Source organism: Antedon mediterranea, chromosome 2 (assembly GCF_964355755.1).
Source record: "Antedon mediterranea chromosome 2, ecAntMedi1.1, whole genome shotgun sequence".
NCBI classification, from domain to species: domain Eukaryota; kingdom Metazoa; phylum Echinodermata; class Crinoidea; order Comatulida; family Antedonidae; genus Antedon; species Antedon mediterranea.
The window spans coordinates 1,265,045-1,277,471 of NC_092671.1; the positions used below are offsets into that span (position 1 = coordinate 1,265,045).

General features: G+C 32.5%; 1 protein-coding gene across 7 annotated transcripts in view; it reads right to left on the reverse strand.

Moving 5' to 3' along the window:
• Positions 1–469: 469 nt before the first annotated feature.
• LOC140040004 (neuron navigator 2-like) overlaps positions 470–12,427 on the reverse strand; it is a 184,744-nt gene continuing 172,786 nt past the window's right edge. For 3 of the 7 annotated variants that reach the window (XM_072085616.1, XM_072085615.1, XM_072085617.1), the window contains 14 exons: positions 11,390–11,419; positions 10,707–10,844; positions 9,973–10,106; positions 9,086–9,236; positions 8,297–8,438; positions 7,931–7,975; positions 7,658–7,755; positions 6,810–6,905; positions 5,876–6,216; positions 5,464–5,574; positions 5,046–5,219; positions 4,546–4,861; positions 4,222–4,419; positions 470–2,618 (listed from right to left, as the gene is read on the reverse strand). In XM_072085616.1, the coding sequence (XP_071941717.1) occupies positions 2,481–2,618; positions 4,222–4,419; positions 4,546–4,861; positions 5,046–5,219; positions 5,464–5,574; positions 5,876–6,216; positions 6,810–6,905; positions 7,658–7,755; positions 7,931–7,975; positions 8,297–8,438; positions 9,086–9,236; positions 9,973–10,106; positions 10,707–10,844; positions 11,390–11,419 (2,112 nt within the window). In that variant the 3' untranslated portion in view covers positions 470–2,480. Of the gene's footprint in view, positions 2,619–3,750; positions 3,820–4,221; positions 4,420–4,545; positions 4,862–5,045; positions 5,220–5,463; positions 5,575–5,875; positions 6,217–6,809; positions 6,906–7,657; positions 7,756–7,930; positions 7,976–8,296; positions 8,439–9,085; positions 9,237–9,972; positions 10,107–10,706; positions 10,845–11,389; positions 11,420–12,427 lie in introns of all 7 variants that reach the window. The other 4 variants (XM_072085619.1, XM_072085618.1, XM_072085620.1 and 1 more) reach the window with 4 other exon arrangements.

Below are 12,427 nucleotides of genomic sequence, written 5' to 3' on the forward strand. Positions count from 1 at the left end.
AGGGTACAATCAATCAAGCCACTGGGTTGGGCCTCTGTGAAAAAGTGGTCAGGTTGACACCTTACCAACCGTACTGGTGGCTTCAGCCCTGCACACAAACTTCAGGAACCTCGATTACATATTTTCTATCAGGGAAATGTAATGGATGAGAATATTTACCCTTATCAATAATAATATTGAACATATTTTTAGCTTTAACATTTCAGTTAATCTCATAATCTGTTTTCTTCAATTCAATAATGCTAAACAAGATATCTGATTTCATTGGTATTAATATTATAAGTCTTCCAAGTCCTTTTCTGCATCGGAGCTAAATATAATCATTATATATCATTTGGTTTAACTTGTTGTTCCGGTGTTCAAATGTGTGTTTTAACCTCAATCGCATAAATGATTTTAAGGATGAACCAACAACAATCAAATAAATGCTCAAAACTATACTTCAGTTATCATGTAAAAATTTATTCACAGCTTAATCATAAATATTATTAGGTTCATTTTAATGTGAATATACAACAAAATTACATAATTACAAATTAACAGTTTTAACCAACTTTAAAATGTATTGTTTACAACAATAATAACAACCTAAAACAATTGATTTTTTTTCACATTTTTTAAAACATCTACGTTTCAATTTATGCTGAAAGTAATTAAGAAACCAACCAATTCTGGAATGACAAATTCAATATGAGGAAGTAACTATATATTATGGTGGGATGAATAGAGATACAGTATATGAATGGGATTTACTTATTATTATAACTGAATATATATTGACGAGTTTAAATACAAGAATCAAGGAATTACTTTTGTCTTAAGATAGACGAGAGGAAGGCGACAATATGTAAAGGGGAGATACTAATATAATGTATAACTTAATTAATTGTTTCAAGTCTAAGCACACCTTAGTACATCTTAAATAAAATATCCAGACGCAGATAAAAAAAACAGCGAGTCCATGAGATGTAAACCTAAACAACTTATATTATATTTTTTTCTTAGAATTTTCTGAATGACTCCTCAAAATAAAGTAATGAATCCGCCTGCGATGCCTTTGAATTCATGATATAAAACTTGTAATACTCAGAATTCATGCATATATAATACCAAAAACAATCAATATATGTAACATTCATTTAGCAATTATACCAACCTGAAAAAGTTGACTGTTTTAATCAAAAATGTAATTAGAATCTTACTTAGCACCATTCATTAATGATTAATAAATTACAATAATTACAAATTCCCAATTACACCCACACCAAGATGTTTTTTTCTTCTTCTTTAATATAATAAATTTCTTAATATATTGTACTTTTAGTTCATATATATTGTATTCTAAATATACTGTACTCTTAGTACATTGTCTTCGTGGTCATCTCTTATCACATCCAATGGTAAAACATCATTACATATCTGTACTTCAAGAATTATGACGTCATTTTCTTTTATAATATTTTGATAGTTTTAACTTCACATCTCTCCTCATTGTTCCGATGTCACAAGCAAGGCAATGATGATGATACTCTCTATGTAGGGATCCTCTATGTAGCACCATGCATAGTTCTTATTGCATGCTATTAAATGTTTTTATAGTCTTACTGTAGCACAGGTTCCATTTGTAGCAACATATGGCCTTTATAGTTTCTTGGTAGCTAAGACACTTTCCACAAAGTTGATTTGAGAGCAACATTCCATACATTTGACAGTAGAATACATCGTTTTATGTAGTAAAATGTTGTAATATAATATTGTTAGCGACATGAAATAAGCCTCAACACACGCTGATCCAAGTACCACCATACCAGGTAGCATGAAGTGGAGCTCTTGATGTTCCAAATGTAGCAGCATCATTTAGTTATCGGTACCACCTGCTATTGCAATTGTCTTGAACCATGCACCAACAAATGACCACAACATTGTAGCAAATACCATGATCTCTGTAGCAGCAGAACAACATGGTTCTCAAACCATGAATCTTCATGTAGTGCCACAAACATGTTTATTGTGAAGCATCACAATGAGTCATTGCTACTACATATCCATAATCTTTATTGACTCTGTATATGTGACTGTGCCAGACAGTTCATTTTCTTCAGAATCAATTTTGCAACTAACCATCCATGTTGCAACTGCCCGTTGCTAATACCAACACTGTCCACATTGCTTGTTCCACATCTATATTCTTCAAGCATAGCAATGCATCATTTTGCTATGCTTATTCTGTTCTCCTTGTTCCTTGACATTCATGTTCAAAGAACAGACTCATTATGGCAACATACCAATACTGTTCACATTGTATGTTCCATGACTATATGTTTCAAACATAGTCACATCAATTGTTTGTTATTCATGTCTATACTTCTATACTATTCAGAATTCTTCTTCCTTCACAGTCAGTTTTCAAAATTGGCAACATCATGCAACCATACATTGCTTATACTTATAATGTTCAGACTCTTGACTCCAATCAGTGTTCAAAGAACAGATTCAATAGCAACATCATGCAACCGTTCATTGCTCATGCCTATACTGTTCAGACTGCTTGTGTCACTGTCACAACTTTGTGGTCCTGAATAATTGGCTGCTTCTTGTAGTTGCATTAACATGGTCAACTAAAGAGAACAAAAAGAGCATAATTTAAAGTGTTTGTAAATTTTGTATTTGATGTAATGTAAAATAAATCCAGGGCCACAGCCACTAGTATGGTTGGCCTATAGTAGTTGACCACTTTTTGACAGGACAACCTCTTCTATTATACCAATGAATTTCTATAAGATTTTCCAATTAAATATAAAAATAATCTTTGAAAGACTGTGAGCCTCACAGTACCCCTTCCCAGCCAGGAGTTAATCCCTTTTCTTACAACCATACTTTATTTCTGTTGTGATGTGTTGGGGAAATATTTACGAAAACATTATAACCCAATCCATGTTTTCTCATTACCATAGGATACTTAAATGCACAAAATTCTACTGCTACAAAGCCAGCTTTATGTAGTAAGTTGTGGAAACACTTCAAATGTACAAAAAAAAAGATTTACTTAATCACAATAATCACAGCTCACAAATTTACAGTAAGAAAAAAAAGACATTTTTCAACAAAATAATTTTTTTTTTGTAAAAAGCAACAAATAATTACACTAAAAATGATTATTCTTAATCATAATATTATCATGGTGATTAGAATGATTTAGCTAATCAAATAAAATCATACAAATTCAATTTTAAATTTTAAATGTTTGCTGCAAAAAAGAAAATGCGCTAACTAAAATGAAACTGTCATGATGATAAAGCAACTAAAAAATAATCTCAATATAAAAAAAATAAGAAAATATATAGAAACAAACATTACACAAGCTATGCCAAAATAATGAAATCAACAACAGAAATTGTTCATTTTAAATCTGGAATATTGGTAACATAAAGACGATTTGACATGGCCGTAGTCAAGGAGGTAAACATGGCTGCCTGTCCAGACAAGGCCAGGTAACTGGTTGTTATCATCCTGACTACAGTATTTATAGCAAGCTTTCGTTTAAGGACAGTAGAAGGGGAAAACAATTAATCTGTGCATGCGGATAATCTCAGTACACACATTAATTCTTTATTGGAAAGTGTTTGGTCGTTTAATATCCCTTTTTCATCTACCGTTCCAAAACAAAAGCTTGCAAAAACAGAAAATATGATGAGACATGCTAACTCCACAATGCAAAGGATGATCCAGTGAGGTACAATACAAACCTACCTAAACTTGATCAGTGCCTGGCGGGCTGGTGTAGCCAGACGCCTGCTGTAAATGCATTATCATACTTAACTGTTGCAATGGAAGCAAAAAATGGAAAGAATTTGGTGGAGAGACGTTAGATATATGCAACCACCGAAAAAAGGACACCCTCTACAGTTCATTGAAAACATAAACATCAAGGCAAAGTGAGATGCAACATTCATCCCCCATTACAAAATTCAGAAGAATTCTGAATCATGCATTTACAAATATCCAGAATAGATTGAGTATTTGTAGCAAGCCATTACAACATCATTCTCTAGTTGCTGGTCTACTAAGGAATTTGTGAACCACCAGGTTTCTTGCAATAAATATATACTATATAAAGTATAAACTGTGTACAGTCATTGATAACAAGTTTAAATTCCAAAATGATTATGCTAAAATTTATAAAATTTGATCTTTCATGGTCACAATGTTGTGAATACCTACCAGTGGGTCACCTTCAACATCACTCTGGGTTCCCTGGGAACCTTTAGTTCCGGTGTGCTCTCGGTAGCCATCAAAGCCAACATCTGCAGGCCGTAGACGTAGCAATGACGGCCATTCTTGACTACTGTTTGGTGTCCATGGGTAACTGTCAACTACCCACTCTGATGGGTCATCCCATGATGCTTTGCGACCATACAACTATAGTATACAAAATATAATTACAGTGTGTTTACAATACAGTAAAAAAAAAGAATACATAGATTTTAAAATATCATATGATTACAAATATATTATGAAAATAACACAAAATGTGATGTAAATTACCTGTAGGCCTTCTCTGACAGCCTCTAACAAGTACGGAACAATAGAGTAGTTCCACAGGTCAGTGAACCAGACTTGAGATCCAGGAATATCCACCGGACACGACAGGAAAAGCCTTGGTCCGATGGTCACATCAGACGAGCTATGCGTCTCAAGAAACTTGTTCAAGTGGATCCACACTTTTGGAATCCAATCCAAGATGCGGATTAGATCGTTGTTGTGAACATTTTTGCTGACCTCATTTTCTACTAGTTTTCTTCTTAAGTAACGTCCAAGGAAGCCTTTTACAGGTTCCATGTGGTTCGCACATAGCACCCACCTGTAAACAACAATTTATGTAGATTAACACCAATTATTCTTCAATAAAATTTAATTGTAGAGAAACACACATCCAAGAACATGGTAGGGCAATGGTAAGTTTGCTGATGAACAACCAGCTAGTTTTCCTACTGGTTAATTATGATTAATTATGCATAAAATAATTTAAATACTAAGGTAAATACCTGAAGTTGTGGTGCAATTGTAGGTTGGTTGTTGAACAGCTAGCTTGGCTCATTGTACCAATGATGTAAGGACATCGCTGATACTTATAGCTCAGGAATCCATTGAAGACGTCGCTTAGTGATGTCACATGATGAAGATTATCAAGGATGACAACTTTAGCAACATCAGGAGAACTAAAAAGAAATTTAAATTAATGTTTAATCATGTTTAACTTAAGAATGTTTAGTTTTAAGAAGTTGAATATGAATACAAATACATTTATTGATTACATTATTTAAAATATTTATAAAACGATATTTAAATATAGTTAAAAGGTAGATTTTAAGGGCATCTACATTTTCTACATCACAGATATTCCTATGATCCATGCCATATGAAGAATTATCTAAATTCAATTTGTTCTACCAGAATACTTACTTTGATTCACATTGTTCTGCTAAGTTCTTAAGATATTGACGTAGCTCTTTACTGGTTTTATGGTCCACGTTATACACTGCAATGCTGTTATCCGTTACCTCTTTGCCAGATCTACAAAATTAAGGGTAAAAATTAGTTATTTGTCCATTAAAATTACTCACAAATTAGTTTTATAAATGATGATGATGAGAAAACTATTTTAGTTAAATTGGGTGGAGATACGGATTTTGAAAATAAATGATGGCAATTGTTATGAAAAAGATTAAATACACTGATTAGAATAAAATGATGATGATGTAAATGATTATGATAACATTAATGATTATAAAAAAGAAAGATCTGATACATTGATTAAATGATACTAAAGTTTGTGATGATACCGATATTATTTTTAAGTAGAAATAAGCCTAACCTTTGAACAATGTGAGCTGCAAGTTTCTGCGCCAGGAACGTTTTGCCAGTGCCACTAGGTCCGCAGAGAACGATCCGCCTGTGCTCCATTAACAGACTGATGTACCGCTGAAGAATCGGCTTGGGAATGAGCGTTTCAAACACAAGCGAGTCTGGGCTGCTCTGCCGAACACCTTTCAGCTGAATCGTGATGGAGGTATTGTTACCTACCAGGTAGCCGCAAGGTAGGAGCATAGGGGGATCGGAGTCTTTGGTCCTGGTGATCTCCCCGACGATGTAGCTATGTATGCTCTCAGTACTGAGGCCTAGGTTTGTAGCAGGATCAATTCTTAATATATATTCCTGAAAGAAATAATTTCATTTAATAGTATTAATGTCTTCATGCAATTCATCTATCAATTTCATTTTGGATATACATTACATATCAATTACATACAGACGAAAACTTGGCATGTAAGGTATAGAATTCTACGATTCAATTTAAAATTTACAAAACAATGTTTCAATTAAATTGCACATATAAGTCTGCCAGCATAATATTTTGTCATATAATTTGACATTTAGGGTCTTTACTTCATATTGCCATATAAAGTCATTCTAATTGGGCTAAGATAAACAACCAAAGAATGCAATAAATCTAACATTAAGTGGATGTCAGAAAATTTGAGATAAGTGACTGATATAAACAAAGTAAGGTGACAATGAAAAATGACAAGACAGACATTAAACCATCCAGGGCTTTGTTTCTATCATTTGGCATATAAACAAACTCTTACCAGGAGCAAGCAAAAGGCATGAACAGGACAACTGTTCTTGCTTCAAATTACAAGAGTTACAATTTTATGACAGACACAGTTGCATGCACTATAATAATACTGTGTACTGGAAGGCTTAAAATAAAGCATAATTTTGATATGAAAAGTGAGATAAATTACCTTAAAGATCCTGCGAACTACACTATCCAATGAGTCCCAGTTGGTCTTAGTACTAATGCCAACAGTTCCTATCAATATCGTACTTTCTTTAGTATCCTGCAAAAAAATAGTAACAAAATATATCAACTACATTATAAGTGAAGAAAATACACATGCATGATTGGGTGACAAAGCTGAGTGACAAGATATCAAGCCAGTAGGTTCAAACATTCCACTTTTATTGGCTTAAGTTTCCTTTTTAAACTAGAGAACAGCAGCAGAAGTGATGGTGATAGGCTAACTAGCCTAGCTTATGTCGATTTTTGCAATTTGTACCAATTCTCCCCACAGGCTTGGATCTTGAAAGAATACTACGGGTAAAGAAAGTCATGATGGGTGACCCCGCCTGCCTCAACAGCACAACAACATTCATACACATTCTTCGGTCATGAACTATCATCATTCGCACAGAATCAAAAGCAATCTGTGTAATAGCCGAGTCATGTACGGATCAAAGATTCACGTTGCTGTACATCACACCAAATGCATTATCGTTGTTTTTCTTATTTGTATTTAAGTTAAAACGTAGGCAGAATATCTTCTCATCAATCATCGTCCATCAATGTCTGCATTACACTGATAAACTAATCCACTGATAGCTATGTAAATCCTTCTACATTTGGAGAAGATGAGGTTGAAAATATCCAAATGCCTTCTAGACAGCTGTTCTATCATGTGGCGTCACAATTTAATTTTTCAACTAAAATACACACAACTTTTTTTAGCATAACATTACAGTTAGAGTAGATTGAGTTGGAACTCAATACATTTTGAAAAAAAAAAAGAAAACGTGAATAAATTAAGTATACCTCTGAATTTTTGGTTTCATCAAATGAACCAGTTGCCACGGCAATGGTTATTCTCTGGCCATTGGTCGTTGTTCCTGAGCTGTCATCAAGTAAAATATCTAAAATAGAACATTTTTAAAAGCCATTTAGAAAAAAACTGAATAAAACACTGAAATTTGGTTTCCAAATGTGTCTAATTATCTTCAGAGGGAACAAATTGTAATCAGCTCAGAGTTGATTGCACTTCTTACTTGTGTTTACTCATTATAAATTCAGTGTAAAGAAAACAATTACCTAGACTACCACTGTGATCTGATGCAAAACTAAACCTTTGGCGATCTGAAAAAAAAATTTATTTTATTTAAAAAATGTCGGGCAAGTTATTCTAAAAAGCTATTAGTAGTAAATACAATTTCTGTGAAAGTGATAAAAATTGAAGTTGCTATTCTATAAACAAAATGTATTTTTAATCAAATTGCATTTCAAAGAAAAATGTATTTCAGGAATGAAAAATAGTGCCAATAATAGTATTATAATAGTTTGGCTTAGATATTCACCGACCAGCAGCTAAACAAAGTGATATTTACATATTAAATTCATCAGCAATAAACCTATTCATTCGATAATTAACTTATTTATTATAAATGTATTTATTCTTACCTAATGACTCTCGGCTCAAACGTTTGGTAGATGAACTTCCTGAGCTGAGGGAGACTTGCGATGGACTCGTATTTAAATTCCGACGCCCTTGCATCTGGCGTGCTAACCGGTCATTCTCTTGCTTTAGTGTTGTTACTTCATTCTGTAATAAAAACATTTAAATGTTGCAATGTCCAAAGTAACATTAATGTAATAATAATCAGTATGTTATAGCTTAACATAATAAAAACTATAGGTATAAAGCTAATGAGTGCATCCAGGCTCAGTCTACACTATTAAACTTGCCAAAAATGTGATGTACCCATATAGACATGATAATGTCATATCACTACTACATTTGGGATTATCACTACCATATTTGGACATCACACTTTTTTTTGTCAAACTAGTTTGATAGTGTAGACAGAGCTTCATATACTTGAAATTTTAAATAATATTTATAAACAGTATTCTATTGATTTATTGGATCTTCAATGATATAGTTTGACCGTATGATACTGTATCCTAATTTATACTGTATGTCATAAGAATTATTTATTTTAGATAATGATAATAAATTTGATAATGAATAACAATTAAAATATAGACATTCCTTATTAATTTAAAAGCATTTTTGGTTTAAAATAGTATTACATACACTATACATGAATACAGAACAAATTATGCACGATGACATTTTTCAGTTTGTAACACAAACTTGTACATCATTTAACATACTTGAATTCTAAACATTTGTATCATCTATAAATTCTAAGTACTAATAATTTCCAAAAGTAAGTTTTAACTTACTCGTAGCTTAGCCATTTGATCTCGTAGCTGTTCCACTTGATGTTGCGAGTTGAGGGCTTCAAGTTTCACGTCTGTTAACTTGCTTTCACGCTCTCTCAACTGCTTCTTTAACTGATCTATCGTTTCATTTGCCTGTTCCAGGTCAAAGATCCTGCAAATTGGAAGAAATAAAAATATGATGAATTGAAACGAAAAATAGATATATTGTGCAGAATAAACAATTTGCAAAGTCAAAAGGTAAATTGTTATCTTGCGGATAAGTTACATCTGATGCACGTTAGAAAAACAAACTACGAAGGCAAAACATGTATATAAAAGACCAAATTACCATGTACGAGGAGCTAAAATCGACATGACTGTTTTGTTCAGTACGCTTCTAGAAATAATGTTCATCTAGAGTGTATGTATGATTAAAGTTAGTCTGACATTCAGTTTCCTGTATTTAAACCGCACGTGTGTATTACCCTAGTATCTGCCTTCAATCATCCTGAATTAGCAGATTTAACATGTGTTCTATAAATCAGCTTCGTGAAACAGTTTCCATTTAAATACTTTTTTAAGTATAATGGAAATGTTTGATTATAAAAGCCAGACAATTCAATTTTTCTGTCCCCAAAATTCACTTCATTTTAGCATTGGCAGGAATTGGATTAGTATTGAGTGGAAGTCATTTGGCAAAAGCTTTTCCTGTTTAGGAAAGTGAAAAAAAAAAGATATAATGTAACAAATATTTCATGAAGTTACAGAAAATGTACACATGTTCTAAACTAATTTAGAATCGGTATAATGCCCGTGCCACATTTGGTGAATCATGCAACATTTCTTTAAATAGTCCTTTAAATAGATATAATTAAGATGTTAATTGTTCACAATGAGCGTGCACTTACGCTGGCGTTGACGCCGAAGTCTTCATGCCCACGTTGGTTGGAACACTTGTTGTGCTCTCGTAATCCTCAACGTCGGTGGTTGTACCACTCGTCTTCTTCTTCCGTGAAAATGCTGATCGGAAAGAACTACGAATCTGAGGAAGACAAATAACTTATTGTAAGACAACGTAAATAAATTAAAAAATTAAAATAATAATAAAAGAAATTATAGTTAGAAGTACAGTAACCATATTTGATAAGATGGAGGTCGACCGTGAGATTCTATTTGACACAATGTTTGCTGTATAACTCCAGGTATCGAGTGGTAAGTAGCACCATACCAGGGAAGGACGTGCTAAGTAAAAACAATGTTATATCAGTGGTTATATGCTATAATGATGAGAACACAAATGTAGTTATAGATTAAACTGCAGGCTGTGAGTAAACTGTGCTATCAAATCATACATGTTTTGTATTAAACAGAAAAAAACCATACAAATGATGAAGAGTACAGAAAGAATAAGCAAAAGAGTACGGATAAAATTGATTATGATAGAGCAAACAAAAATTAAACAAAACAGAATTAGTTATAAATCGTTATAAATCAGGGAAATTGAAACATTGATGAAGACGTTTGAAGATGAAGAAGCATGATGGGTATTATACGCATTCATATATTTGAAATGAGAGAGCACCCTCAAGAGTTCCCAACAGACAACAACTAAACAGCCAACATCTAAACGTGTGATATTAACCTCCGTCAGCGCCTGACCAAGTCCCTTAGTCTTGCCGCTAATATCCTGATTTTGCTCTGTGACACTCTCACTACCTGAATGTACTGAGAAGTCCTTAGGTAGTTTGGCAGGTAATGTATTACATCTATACTCCGTCGTCTGACGAAGACAATCATTTGTGAAGCAGGAATAGAAACCAAAAAATAAATATCATTTTAGTTGCTTAATAATTTTATTATTACTATATGTACAGAAATGTTGGCTATATATAGCCAATTTAATGGATGCAAAATTTAAGTAGACAATAAAAAATTTGGATGCAATATAAATTTGACTTTTTGAGTAATGCATTTTGGAAAATCATTCATCTCCATGGAAACATAAAACAATACAAATAACACATTTTACAAATAACACATTTTACATATAAGGGTTTCAAAGCTTAAAATAAAAAAGATTTAATGCCAAAAGTTGACCTTCAAATGTATAATAAATCAAAAGCAAAATATAACTCAAAACAACAATATCAATCAAATATATAAATATATTTTATAAAAAAAGAAATAATTTCAAATGTATCCTGGCATGCAAGTTGATTTATAACAGGTTGTAATTGCCAATATAGTTATTATTATATTTTGTATTATATTTTTGTATTATATGGAGTATTATGGGATACAGCATTTCATGCATAATTAAATTACCTTATCTCCAGTAGGAGAGGGAATCTGCAACTGCAGGCATGAAGAAGTGAAAATGAAATAAATTTAGTTGCTTGGGCATGAACAAGTCAAAAGTGGAATAAGTTCACTCATTTAGTTAAGAACAAATGGACAATTGAATAAATGAATTAATTAGGACATGAAAAGTAAAAAATTAATAAACTGTTTTTTAAAGGCATGAAATAGTCAAAATTCAAATAATATATTGTAAAAAAAGTGAAATGTGTGTATTACTAAAATTACTGTGGTCTTAGTTGATGTATGTTCATCTCACATCTTTTGATGTTGCAACAAATGCAAACATGTTATTTTTAATTAGGCAAACATTATGTAGTAGTAACACTAGCACTACCAGATATGACATGACTTATGTAGTAGTAACACTAGCAATACCAGATATGACATGACTTTTTTTGTACTAGATTAAGTTGATGATAATGATAGGACATTATTTTTATTTCTATTCACAAACGAGAGAGTCATGTGATGCAGCAGAATAAGTAGAATAGAAGTAGAAATAAAGATGGGTTAATTTGTACACATTCCAAATACTGTATATAAATTTGTAAATAGAATGAATGCCATAGTAGACAACTGAAGGTGTGCGTACCACCAAGAATTTGATGGCGCACCGCATTAATAATGTTATAATTCCTTGTTAGGTAATTGTACGGTACAGCTTCACACATTATCATGCTGCAATCTCTTTGTTCCCATTATTAACTCCCCCAAACTTTGACAGCATAAATGTTAGTTATGATTTATGAACATACAGCTGGGCTTGAGAGGCTAACCCTGGGAATCTATTCAAAGATCTATGTGTTTTACACCTGCACAAACCTATTCAGATAAAAATATAAATACAGGAACAATAAATAATCAACAACAAAAAAATCTAACAAATTATCCCAGCCCAGATAAGAGTAATTGTTTATGAATATTCATAGGCTTTTTGGTCCTCAAATATAAGCCCATCCTTAGATATACAGTAAGCCCACCAAATTATGTTTGAGAATGGTG